The sequence below is a fragment of the Anolis sagrei genome, chromosome 2 (genome assembly GCF_037176765.1).
Source record: "Anolis sagrei isolate rAnoSag1 chromosome 2, rAnoSag1.mat, whole genome shotgun sequence".
Lineage (NCBI taxonomy): Eukaryota > Metazoa > Chordata > Lepidosauria > Squamata > Dactyloidae > Anolis > Anolis sagrei.
This window is the reverse complement of record NC_090022.1, coordinates 67923732-67937703: the sequence shown is the minus strand read 5'-3', so window position 1 is coordinate 67937703 and position 13972 is coordinate 67923732. Positions and strand designations below refer to the sequence as shown.

Sequence of the window (13972 nt, the reverse complement as noted above, 5' to 3'; positions counted from 1 at the left end):
AACTCTCTCCCTCTGGAGGCCAGAACCGCCCCATCCATCCTAACATTTAGGAAACGGGTGAAGACGTGGCTGTGGAGTCAGGCCTTCGAGGAATGAGACAACACCATAGGACTCTGGGTGGAAGTGGATATAGATCCATCTTAATAGGACGACTGACCACTGTAGTTTTATACTTAGTGTATTTTAAAGTTGATGTGTAATTTGTGATATATGATATTTTAATATGTTTTTATGGCTGTAAACCGGGCTGAGTCCCTCAACGAGGTTGAGAAGCTCGGTATACAAAACGGTGAAATAAATAAATAAATAAATAAATAAGATTCAAGCTGCCTCATGAGTCCATTTTGGGAAAAGTATCTTGGTGGCGACGGCCAATAGGGAGCTCTGGTGTGGGCTGGTCCATGAGGTCACAAAGAGTCGGAAATGACTGAATGAATAACAACAATCTTGGTGCTATTCAAGTTTAACAGAAAATTGGAAGAACAGGATGAAGGGTTTGAAGCTGAATTATACACACACAAAAACACACTATTTGGAAATTGGAAGGTTTCACAGTACTATTTCTGTACTTGCCCTGGTTCTAAAGCCAATGGTTAAAGACTTAATGCTACACAATTTCACCAGTGTTTACTTAGCTCCCTTTGAGTGTTCTAACTATATAATATATAATATAATATATTGTATATACATATAATATTGATAATATTACAATGTAATACAATACATTCCAGCAAAGGATCACCACCTTGTTGTGGCACTGGAGCTTGAGCACCTCAATGATGTCATGAGCGAAACCGTGAAGGGCCACCCAAGACCGGACGGTCGTAGCAGAGAGGTCAGACCAAGCGTGATCCCTGGGGAAGGCAATGGCAAACCACCCCAGTATCCTTGCCAAGAAAACTAAATGGACCAGTACAACCAGAGATATGTCGGTATGCCATTGGAAGGCAGCAGGAGATGATGGGATCCCAGCTGAACTGTTTAAAATCTTAAAAGATGATGCTGTCAAGGTGATGCATGCCATTTGCCAGCAAATATGGAAAACACAAGAATGGCCATCAGACTGGAAAAAATCAACTTATATCCCCATACCAAAAAAGGGAAATGCGAAAGACTGCTCCAACTTCCGTACAGTGGCCCTTATTTCTCATGCCAGTAAGGTAATGCTCAAGATCCTGCAAGGAAGACTCCAGCAATACATGGAGCGAGAGTTGCCAGATGTTCAAACTGGGTTTAGAAAAGGCAGAGGAACGAGAGACCAGATTGCCAATATCCGCTGGATAATGGAGAAAGGCAGGGAGTTTCAGAAAAACATCTACTTCTGCTTCATTGACTATTCTAAAGCCTTTGACTGTGTGGATCATAATAAATTGTGGCAAGTTCTTGGTGGAATGGGCATACCAAGCCACCTTGTCTCTCTCCTGAGGAATCTGTACAAGGACCAAGTAGCAACAGTAAGAACTGACCACAGAACAACAGACTGGTTCAAGATTGGGAAAGGCGTACGGCAAGGCTGCATCCTCTCACCCAACCTTTTTAACTTGTATGCAGAACACATCATGCGATGTGCGGGGCTTGATGAATGCAAAGATGGGGTACAAATTGCTGGAAGAAACATTAAAAACCTCAGATATGCAGATGACACCACTCTGATGGCCGAAAGCGAGGAGGAGCTGAGAAGCCTTCTAATCAAGGTGAAAGAAGAAAGCGCAAAAGCTGGGTTGCAGCCAAACATAAAAAAAAAAAACAAACAAGATTATGGCAACAAGAATGATTGACAACTGGGAAATAGAGGGAGAAAATGTGGAGGCCGTGACAGACTTTGTATTTCTAGGTGCAAAGATTACTGCAGATGCAGACTGTGGCCAGGAAATCAGAAGACGCTTACTTCTTGGGAGGAGAGCAATGTCCAGTCTCGATAAAATAGTAAAGAGACATCACACTGGCAACAGATCCACCTAGTCAAAGCCATGGTATTCCCTGTAGTAACCTACGGGTGTGAGAGCTGGACCTTAGGGAAGGCTGAGCGAAGGAAGATAGATGCTTTGGAACTGTGGTGTTGGAGGAAAGTCCTGAGAGTGCCTTGGACTGCGAGAAGATCCAACCAGTCCATCCTCCAGGAAATAAAGCCCGACTGCTCACTGGAGGGAAAGATACTAGAGACAAAGTTGAAGTACTTTGGCCATATCATGAGGAGACAGCAAAGCCTGGAGAAGACAATTATGTTGGGGAAGGTGGAAGGCAAAATGTAGAGGGGCCGACCAAGGGCAAGATGGATGGATGGCATCCTTGAAGTGACTGGACTGACCTTGAAGGAGCTGGGGGTGGTGACGGCTGACAGGGAGCTCTGGCGTGGGCTGGTCCATGAGGTCACAAAGAGTCGGAGACGACTGAATGAATGAACAACAACAATACAATACAATACTACTACTAATAATATGATATTATAATTATATATTTTATATTAAATGTAATATTACTAATAATATTACAGTATAATGTTATAGTACAATGTAATATATAATATTAATATTGTGCTATGGTAATAATATAATATATTGTATTTGCTTTTTACTTGTAAGCCGCTCTGAGTCCTCTTCGGGGTGAGAAGGGTGGCAAATACATTTCGTAAATAAATAAATAAATAAATAACTATGCGTGTGCTTCCCTTGAGTGTGTTAACTATGCAGTCTTCCAAAATCAACCTGAAGGAGAGGGAATATCACAGCGCTCTTGCCTTATGATTTGCAGCAGTGAAGATTCAATAAACCTCCATCTTGCCACTGTTTCAAAATGACTATTCCCATGGAGGTCAAAGTTCAGTGAGTCAAAAGAAGACTTACTCTGGGTGTGTTTTTTCCTCAGGGAGAAATCTTTCTTCTGGAACACAGAATGGAAATACTGACTCTGGGAAGGATCAAGGACTATATTTAAACGGTCATTAACTAGCCACTGGCTGTTGTGAACAACACTATTAACAGCAAATAGTAAACAGTCTTCATCATATTAATCTCTTGGGCATAAATCGAAATGCCTTCAATTTTCTGTCTGCAAAAGTTGTTGTACAAGAAGAGGGCATTTTTCTGCAGGGGGAAAAGGTGTTGAGCCAAAATCGAAACCAACGTGCCTTTATTGATTGAAATCACAAATTATCAACACAACGGGGATTGGGATGCTCTTCTGGAACATATATTTAAAGAAAATGTACGTGTGTAACAATGTTGGTCATTATACTACCAGCCTGCCTTCTATTGCCATCAGCCTACTTGAATCCTCCGCAGCTAGGGATTAAAATATATATCCCACAATATGTGTATATGTGTCTCTCAGTGTGTACAAAAAAGGAGCATTTTTCAATGCAAGTTCTTGTGTTAATTACTAGTAATTAAAAGGATTAAGTCCACAGTGCAGTAATAAGACTGGTGTATGTGAAGGCAAAAGGGGGTGGGTAGATTACGGAAGTGGTGAATATTCATCACAGATCTTGAACTTGGCCGTCACCCAAAGACACTCTTTGGAGGCTCTTCTTTGGGCTTGTCAAAAACCGTTTCCCCTCCTGTGCGGTCTCGGCTGAATATGGATGGTGCGGCAGCGCCAGATTGCTCTGGAAAAAGAACAGGAGTCAATTAATGCCTCAGCAAGAGCAATCTGCACCCAGTGGCAGCTGTGGTCCAGGGAAACAGAATACAGGACATGCATCTCATTGAGCGACCCACAGCTTATGCTTAAAAGGAACTGCTCTTCACATATGCAGGGGCTTCGTTGGGGAAGATGGATTTCAAAAAGAGCCCAATGAATGACACCTTCCTCTCTGTTTTGGAAGGCTCTTTCTCTGAGAAAATTATCCTATGATCTTTAGATTTTTCACAAATGAGAGAGAAAGTAGGCTCAGGGCATGGTAATAAAGTTAGCCGTCTATGTCTTGTCGAATGCTTTCATGGCCAGAATCACTGGGTTGTAGATTCTTTCGGGCTGTATGGCCATGTTCCAGAAGCATTCGACTGCATCTATGGCAGGCATCCTCAGAGGCTGTGAGGTCTGTTAGAAACTAGGAAAATTGGGTTTATATATCTCTGGAAAGTCCAGGGTGGGAGAAAGAACTCCTGTCTGTTGGAGCTAGGTGTGAATGTTTCAATTGGCCACCTTGATTAGCATTTGATGGCCTGACAGTTTTTAGGTATAGCCTGCTACTGACTGGGGGAATCCTTCATTGAGAGGTGATTAGCTGTCCCTGATTGTTTCTTGTTTGGAGTTCCCCTGTGTTAGAGTGTTCTTCTTTATCTACAGTTATAATTTTAGAATTTTTAAATACTGGTAGCCAAATTTTGTTCATTTTCATTGTGCCTTCCTTTCTGTTGAAATTGTCCACATGCTTGTGGATTTTGATGGCTTCTCTGTGGAGGAAAAAGCCTGGCATGGTAGTTGTTAGAGTGGTCCAGCATTTCTGTGATCTCAAATAGTATGCTGTGTCTCGGTTGGTTCATCAGGTGCTCTGCTATAGCTGACTTCTCTGGTTGAAGTAGTTTGCAGTGCCTTTCATGTTCCTTGATTCGTGTTTGGGCAATGCTGCGTTTGGGGGTCCCTATGTAGACTTGTCCACAGCTGCATGGTACACAGTAGACTCCTGCAGAAGTGAGAGGATCCCTCTTGCCCTTTGCTGAACGTAGCATTTGTTGGATTTTCTTAGTGGGTCTGTAGATAGTTTGTATGTTGTGTTTCCTCATCAACTTCCCTTGATGTATGGCAACCTCTGAGGATGCCTGCCATTGATGCAGGTGAAATGTCAGGAGAGAATGCTTCTAGAACATGGTCATACAGCCTGAAAAACCCAGTGATTCTGGCCATGAAAGCCTTTGACAATACATTGGACATCCACTAGTTCCTGCCCAGAACAAGAGAGGAAAAGGTTGGGATAATAAGTTAACACTGGAGGAAAAAATCCGTAAGAAAGACCTGTGTTGTGTTTCCTTGTTCTCTTTGGCAAGGAGCTGTTGTTGTTTTCAAAATTGATGTCTGGCCCTGGCTCTCACCATGTAAATATGGATAAAATTCACCTTTTCAACTATAAATGCTTGCATTGGCTGATAAATCCAGAGACCAATGAAAAAATTGGGAGCTTTGGTACATGTTTCTCACTGACAGAGTAAGTGTGCATCTCACCGGCAAATTAATGCAATTCCACTCTACTTTAACTGCTAAGACTCAATGCTATGAAACCCTGGGATTTGTAGCTTTACAAAGCCTTCAACTTTCTCTGCAAAAGAGTGCTAGTGCCTCATCAAACTACAAATCCAAGGATTCTATACCATTGAGCCATGGCAGTTAAAAGTGGTGTCAAACTACATTGATTCTACAGTGTAGTAAAGGTAAAGGTTTTCGCTTGACATTAAGTCCAGTCGTGTCCTACTCTGGGGGTTGGTACTCATCTCCATTTCTAAGCCGAAGAGTCAGCATTGTCTGTAGACACCTCCAGGGTCATGTGGCCAGCATGACTGCATGGAGCACCGTTACCTTCCCACTGGAGCTGAACCTATCGATCTACTCACATTTGCATGTTTTCGAAGTGCTAGGTTGGCAGAAGCTGGGACTAACAGCGGGAACTCATGCTGCTCCCCGGATTGAAACCTGCGACCTTTGGTCAGCAAGTTCAGCATCTCAGCGGTTTAACCCACTGCACCGCCAGGGTGCACCCTAAATTGTAATAAAGCCTATCTCATGTAATTTTAATTTCACTTATGACTGAAAAGCTAAGCAGAAGTGACATGCTTCATGATACAAGGCACATTTCAGATGTGAGCTCAAACAGCTGTCGGTCCACAGGTTACATTGTATCATTTGTATGCAGACTTAAGTCCCAGTTTTGCTTGAACACATGTTAAAACAGATTGGGGGCAAATGAGGTCCTCTCCGTGTTTGATTGAAGTGAATCTCCCATTAACTCCCATGGTGAGATGCTGAAAACTGTAGTTCAACAACTGCTGGAGGGCCACATATGCTCTGCTTCTGATTTAAAGAAAAAGAAACTATGAAAACATGTGCTTCTCATAGCCGGGAGCTTGATGACCTGCTATTTTAAAGGGCTTCCTGCCACAGGCAGAGATTCTCATAACATTAAATTCTACAGTTATATTTCAAAGATGACTACTACTTCTAGCAGAATAGTGGTACACACTCACCACACTGCTTCATGACTTGGTACGTTTTGGATTTGATTTCCTGGTTGCTAGAGAGTTTTCCTCTAGCTCCTTTGAGATCTTCCTCTTTCACTGGAGGGCGCTTCTTTTTCACAGGAGCTGGCTATAAATAAATACATTGATTGGCCATTAAAAATAGAGAGAAGTTTGTATAATAACATACACTGAAATCAGCTTTCAGCTGCAACAGAGATAACCAGATCTTCTGTAAATATTCAGCTATTCCATCCAGTTATTTGACCGAAAGTTGACAAATGCCCAAATGTAGCAGAATCAATTAACCTTATTTCAGTCAAGTTTATTTCAACATTTTGAGAGGGCCTTCAGAAAATAATTGATATTCAGTGTTGTTGCAGCTTCTTTGGCATTTTTTACACTTCTGTAGGGATTTCTCTTTTACTTGGGAGCAAAAATTAGCTAGAATTTACAGTATTCTTGAATAGGGGTATGGAGACCACAAAAGTGTGGTCCTGGGGCTTCACTGTGTCCACCACCACTGGTAGTATATGGAGATGCAATATGGAGATTTTCTGTTTATGTTCAATAACTTTTCTCACACAAATGCAATTTTCCTGCTTCTTGGCAGGGGGTTGGACTGGATGGCCCATGAGGTCTCTTCCAACTCTATGATTCTATGAATATAAATTACCAGGTTGAATGCAGAGCTAACTGGTACATTTACTGAGATGAATGGAACTTGAGTTTTAATAATCACTTTTTTAAAGGGTCATAGTTCAAAGCCATCGGACTTCCTCAAACTGAGTTATACTCCATTTATATCAGTACACATTTCATATTCTTTTAGGACTGAATGCATACAGCATTCACATGGAATGCATACTGACCCCAGCACACCCAATTCTTAGATTTAGAAAATACTAAGCTTTGACTCTTATCATACCATGAAACTTGACCTCAAAACACAGACAGGAGAGTATTACAGTCCAAGGTCGAACCAATTAGTTCCTGGTAGAAATAGAACACAAAGGAACAAACAGAAGGACTTGTGTCCAGTCTGGAGTCAAAATCAAATACCAAAATGGCAAGCAATGAGGTTATGTCTAGAAATCAAGAGTCGCAGCCCAGGAACAGTCCAAATTCCAAAAGGTACTCAAGAGACCATGTTCCAAGGTCCAGACGTGGATACAGAAGTTGCAGCCAGCAAACTTAATTGCTGCTTTCATAACTGATCTCAGTTGTGACCTTCTTCTCAGGAAGCCCTGCTGATCTTCTCAGCTGAGCCTTTTCCTCCCTCAGTTCCACAAAGGAAAGTACAGTTAAATCTTCCACAGCCTGTTTAACAGAAACTTCTTGTGTTTCACCAGCAGGTGAAATGGGGCTACAAAGTGGAATCCACGACATGCGAGCGTGGAGAAAAGCAAACCACTGACCACCTGCTGCAATGCAACCTGAGCCCTGCTACATGCACAATGGAGGACCTCCTTGCGGCAACACCAGAGGCACTCCAAGTGGCCAGATACTGGTCAAAGGACATTTAATCAACTACCAAGCTTGCAAACTTTGTGTTTTGTCTGTTTGTTTGTTTGCTTTGTTAAAAATGTAATACAAATGTCTGGTTGCTCCCGACACGATAAATAAAAACCAGCAGGTTGAATAGTTGTTACTTCCGGATGAGGGAGTTGCTTTTCACCAGCCAAGCCCTTACTCAGCAAACCCTCAGCCATGCTATCTATGGCACATCGCAGCACAGAAGGCTAATTCCTCCCAATCCATCAAATGGCTCCCTACATCACTTCTTTATTTTTTTTCTAATATTGCACAGTGGAAGTCTTAAACTACTGTTCTCACAAAATTTTAGCTGATGGAATGCACACTGATTTTCTGATCACATGTCAAATATGCCTTAGGAATGTTTTAAAATTTTAAAAATAGAATCCCATGTACAATTGCTCTGATTTGGAGACATTTTGCAGATTTTTTTCATGCCAGGAGTGACTTGAGAAACTGCAAGTTGCTTCTGGTGTGAGAGAATTGACTGTCTGCAAGGACGTTGCCCAGGGGATGCCTGGATGTTTTGATGTTTTACCATCCTTGTGAGAGGCTTCTCTCATGTCTCTGCATGGGAGCCGGAGCTGACAGAGAGTGCTCATCCGTGCTCTCCCTGGATTCAAACTTCCGGCCTGTTTGTCTTCAGTCCTGCCGGCACAAGGGTTTTACCCATTGTGCCACCTGGGGCTCCATTTTGCAGTTGGATTCAAATGGATTACTGACTGAATGGCACAAACATGTGATAGGACCCAAGTTCAAAGAGGTTCAGAAACAGAGTAAAACACAATGTGATAAGGTCCATAGTCATGTTAGTCTGAATCAAAATGCAAAGGGGATTTGTAGCACTTATGATTCCCATATGTCAGAAAAGACTTATTTATTTATTTACAACATTTATATGCCACCCTTCTCGCCCTGAAGAGGACTCAGAGTGGCTTACAAGTAATAAGAAAATACAATATATTATATTATTACCATAGCACAATATTAGTATTATATATTACTATATTGTACTATACCATTATACTGTAATATTATTAGTAATGTTACATGTAATATAAAATATATAATTATAATAAATATTAGTATTATATTGTATTACATTATAATATTATCAATATTATATGTATATATACACTATATATTATATTATTAGCATATGGCATATGCCACAGTTTAACTCATTCTTTCATCTGTCCTGAAATTTCCACACTTACATTTTATTGAATGTCCTCGAATTTTAATATTTTAAAGTGGGACAAAATATTCTCATTCAATTTTTTCTAAGCATCACAAGAATGTAGTCACCCCAACCAAATTAGTAATTTTCTTTTTTACCCTATGTTGTTATAGTTGTTTGTGCCTTCAAGTTCACCCCAATCTATGATGACTAAATTCTAGGGTTTTATTGGCAGGATTTATTCAGAGGAAGATTGCCACTGCCTTTCTTTAAGGCTGAGAGCATGTGGCTTCCTCAAGGTCCCCCAGTGAGGATTGAAACCTGGCTCTCTTGGAGTCATAATCCAATTCTGTAACTACCCATCCTCTTTGAATACATCACATTCTCTACCGGAATCTGAAAACGCAATAACGTGTAGTTGTGTGCCTTCAAATTGCTTCTGAATTTTGGTGATCCTGTCATAAGATTTTCTGAGCCCAAGTGTGTGTGACTTGCCCATTAGATGTACATATAGTCTACCTTTTAAAACTCTTACCCAACTTTTATTTCTCCCTCTCTTCCTCCACCTCAATGAAGTTCAAATTTAAGATGCTTGGGGCAAGGGTCTTCATGATACTTTAAAGGATTTTTTGAAACTAATGGTAGTGTTCTAAGTAAAGAGGACAAGAAAGTATAGGGATAGCAATTGCCCTGTCCTGTCCTAAATATCATTATAGATTGTCCAAAAGCAACTCTGTCTAAATATTTTTTATAAAACATTCTATTGAAACATATCTCCATCTGTGTGATTCTTCATAAAACATGTTCCTGTAGGAGAGAAAGAATAATGGACTCAATTTTCTCCCTGCTGCAGTTTCTCAAGATGTTCTCATAGTATGAAGAAAGTCTTCCCACTCTTGACTCAAAATTTCCTTGCCCTCACCAGCATGTGGTCTGGGCAGGGTGGGGACAACCAAGGATCATCCTGCTATGTTCTCACAGCAAGATTTATTTTATTATTTATTTACTTTACTTGTATACCGCAGTTTCTCAGCCCAACAGGCGACTCAACGCGGTTTACAACAAAGATAAAAATCAGACAAAGATATACGATTTAAAACCCTAATAACATGGTATACAATATTAATATAACAGTAAACAACACAATACATCAAGATGCATCATGATGATGACTTCATCCCTAAGACTTTTGAGGGTCTGCCAAGAGATCCAGTAAGTTGCCAGGAGGATGACAGCAGGTGCACCATCACATGCCAGCTGTCAGAGTCCAGCCAGAAGAGTCTCAGTGTCCTTTGCCCTCACTTGGCCACTACATGGCCGAGGAGGCAAGAAAATGGAGTGTCTATTAGTAGGTGGAAATATTGCCATGTGTCTTCATTTCCAGGCAAACCTGTCATAGGACGTTCTGTGGATTTTCATGACTGAGCAGGCATTCAAACCCTAGTCTCCAGAGTCACAGTCTAACACTCAAACCACTGTGTCACACTGGCTCCTGAACAGTACTTTGGGACTATTCAAAGATTCAGAAGGAGTATACAAAGGGCTTCTAGTTGAGAATAGGTTTTTAGGGCGATGATTTACTTCCTTTGGATTCACAGGCACCTGAAAAAACACAAATTTTCTCCCTTTTCATTTATTTTCCTCTAGTCTTCAAATATTGTTTACAACCTTACCGATGTGTTTGTCCAGTTTTGGAAGTACAGCACTAAAGCATTTGTTTGCTTTGGGTGTTATTAGGTTTCTTCCACTTTGAGACTGTCTTCATCCTCAGTATAAAAATGCCCAGTGTCAGGCATGTAGCCACCATGAGAATTTCGGGGGGGGGGGGGGGCGGCTCAGGGGGCTTCAGCCCCCCCCCCCCCGAAATTCTCATGGTGGTTCGCAAAAAGGCCTTACTGGTGCATTATTTAAACTGTTATGTTTATTCATATCATGATCTGATCACCATACTCAATATATCCCATATGCATGGGGGTATTGGGGTAATGATACAAAAGGTTTGCTAGGCTAGACCCTCTTTCACTCAGACTCAGTCCCCCCAAAACTCAGCCCCCCCGAAACCCCCCTGAAAAAATTCAGCCCCCCCCCCCCCCCCGAAACGAAATCCTGGCTACGGGCCTGCCCAGTGTAATACTGTTTTGGCAAAAATATCAATATGGCTGAAGTCCTTCTTTCTCGAAGTTGACATCGTTTGTCATATATGCATAATCCTGTTGGTAAATGGCTTGCACAAAGATTCCAAAGCGCTTTAGGTTAAGTAGAACACAGGAACGGATCTACATATTTAAAGAATGCATGGGAATATTTTGCTTCCAGTTCATGGTGGGAACAAAAAGAACATTTCTGGTCCCTCGGGAACCAAGAAACACAGCCAGCCAAAGAACATGAAAACTGAAAGTGCAATGATTTTCCAAAATTGGAAAGCAGCCACTGAGTAAACACTGTGTGGTATATTTTGTAGCCACAGAATAAGGTAGTCATACTGTGAGACCACATGCTAGAGAAGAAACAATGTGCATTTCTTTATTAAAGTATTTTAATGCTGCTTTTCAATTAAAGAATCCCAACGGAATTTATAATAAAATTAAAATAACAAATTATTCTTTATGTTACCATATGCCATTGTAAAAACACATGATGCTCTTCTACTGGAGAAAAGAGTGGCTACATTTGAGGTACTTTTTCCAATCATCAGTCAGCGTTTGGTCATTTGAGCTGGCAGAGCTAATCTCCTTGGTTAGATGGCAAGCCAGAATGGACAGCTGCGCCATGAAGATGGTTTCAAATATCCTCTATATAGTAGGGCAACTTGTAGGCTTAGTCCACACCTGATTCTGTTGAGTTTCATCCGTGACTGCACAAGTCTCCAGCTCTCAATGAGCAGTTAGCCTAGATAGATTAGAGTGAGGGATTCCTCCCCCAATTTCCTCAAGCAAGCTTATCTTAAGAAGGGTCTTAGAAGGGGGGGGGGTTGTCTTACTCATCTTTGCATATCACTATCTCCTCCCCCTTTGAATACTTAGCAATGTGATCTCTTCAGGGAAAAAATAACCTCCTCTTTAAAGGTATTTTTATTGCCCTGGTGAGGCCATGTGGTCAGAATTCTCCACATTGGCCTATTCTTTCTTCTTTTGTCTACTCTAGAGTGAGGAGGCCTCCTGCCATTGTCCAGGCAAGATGTAGTAGATATAGCTATTTTATTATTTTTCCTCCTTATCCTCAGAAAATAGCTCAGTGAAGCGAGTTATCTCCAAGAACCTTTCCTATCCAGAATGGATTTCTTTTGACTTTAATAAACATATTATTTTTAGAACCTATGAAGTTGTGGATCTGCAATCCGGTTCCATCCTGTTGAATGGAAGACAATTCTTGCTCACTAGATGTAATTTTCTGCTGCTTATGAACTGTGCATCTGGCACTCTGCTATATTGTTATGGACTGATCCCCAGAGAGGGTTATTTTGAGCCTAACAGCTCCTGATTCCCAACAGATTCTTCTCCCCAAGACACTAGACCTACCCAGTAAAGTAGTCAATAGTCAGATTGGGTAGTAATTGGCAAGAGTCCTGTTGGCATCAAGACCAAAATATGACTCCTGCCAGAGAGCAGCATTATTTCCAGTATTATTGAAGTGACAAGTTTAGTCACAGGCAGAGTTTTTGCCAAGAAAACATTCCTAGGCTGCAGGCACAACCATCTATCCTACAATTTATCTGCAACTGTGACAGGAAAAGAGAGTGCTTGTTTATAAGAGCTCCACTATCGCCTTTAGCTATGATTTACTTTAAGCAGAAAAAAAGCAGAACCAAATTCCTCTACATAGTCTCTTCAAAAGGCTTCTGAACAGCTTCTGTGGCCCAAGAATACCTTCTATTCCTAGCTGTAATATAGCTGTTAGGAAGAAAACTGCATTTGTTCAAGCGAGACGTAGTTCCATTCTAAGTCCATGTTAGGATATTACCAACAGAGAGAGAGAAAGAAAGAGAGAGCCCAAGGAAGGAGGTGGGAGAAATTTGAACAGTTGAAGCTATTTGTTCAGATTGTTATTCGAAATATTTTGGCTCAAAGGTGAATTTTATTCTGGTGCTCAACACGATGAGACCATTATGTTCCATGTCATTCCGACTGTTCAGCATATACATCTGAGAACTGGGAAGCCCAAGAGAGAGGAAGCAACACTTTTACAAAACTGAACTATTCTACAAGTGAACAATCATAGGTTGGTAAACATTGGGACTATAACATTAAACATTTTGGATGCATGTACATTGATACCAGTAAAAAAAAAACAAGGTTGAAGCAATAGGTGTGCTGCTGTTGATACTTTGATTTAGAATTACTACCAAGGGATGTTTTCCACAGCACAGATTAATTGCTAAACCTAGGATGACAGCACTGCATGGGATAAAATATGAAAAGGGAAGAATGAAACTCAGGATACATAAATACATCCTGCATTGAATTCACAATCAAAGGCTACTGGTGTTACAGATATAGACAAAACCGTGAGTTGTAATTGCAATAAATGGAAAAAGGGAAAGATTAATACCTGTGACATGGCTGCAGCCCGTAGACAAGCACCGAGCTAGTAGTCTCCTCCGTTAAGATCCAAATTCCACAGTAGCCTGCTTAGTCTAACTTATATAGACTCTTGCGTGAGGTCATTCTACTGGGTCATCTTCCCAATCTAGTTCCTGAAGTGTTTGGGGTTGACACAGCCTTGATGCTGAGAGGTTTATTCTTAGCAGTGACTGGAGATTGTAGCATTTACCGAAGAGTATGACTGGAGTGAGAAGAACTGCACAAGTGACAAAAGAAGACAGCTGGAGCAGCAGACCTTGTCCCTCTTCTCCTCTTAAAAAAGTCTTTCTTCCAAGGGAACCCTCTGAGACTTTATTTATAGATTTAAAGGGCAACGCTTTGTGTTGCGGATGGTGCTTGTAGGCTGCAGTATGTAAAACTTGATGACGAGACAGAGAAGAATGGAACACTAGTGGCAGCAGGACTTCCCAACCCTGTCTTCCTTATAATGCCAACACAGTAGGAACTTGTGAAATCACAGAGAAGATATGGCTCAATTTATTAAAATA

At 41.1% G+C, this 13972-nt stretch overlaps 1 protein-coding gene across 1 annotated transcript; it reads right to left on the bottom strand.

The window, feature by feature from the left end:
* Positions 1–3112: 3112 nt before the first annotated feature.
* On the bottom strand, positions 3113–13719 carry MUSTN1 (musculoskeletal, embryonic nuclear protein 1). The gene is made up of 3 exons (XM_060765887.2): positions 13432–13719; positions 6177–6297; positions 3113–3604 (listed from the first exon to the last, which is right to left on the bottom strand). Exons 1-3 carry the CDS (start codon positions 13438–13440, stop codon positions 3498–3500), a joined length of 237 nt encoding a protein of 78 aa, XP_060621870.1. The 5' UTR covers positions 13441–13719; the 3' UTR covers positions 3113–3497.
* Positions 13720–13972: the final 253 nt, after the last annotated feature.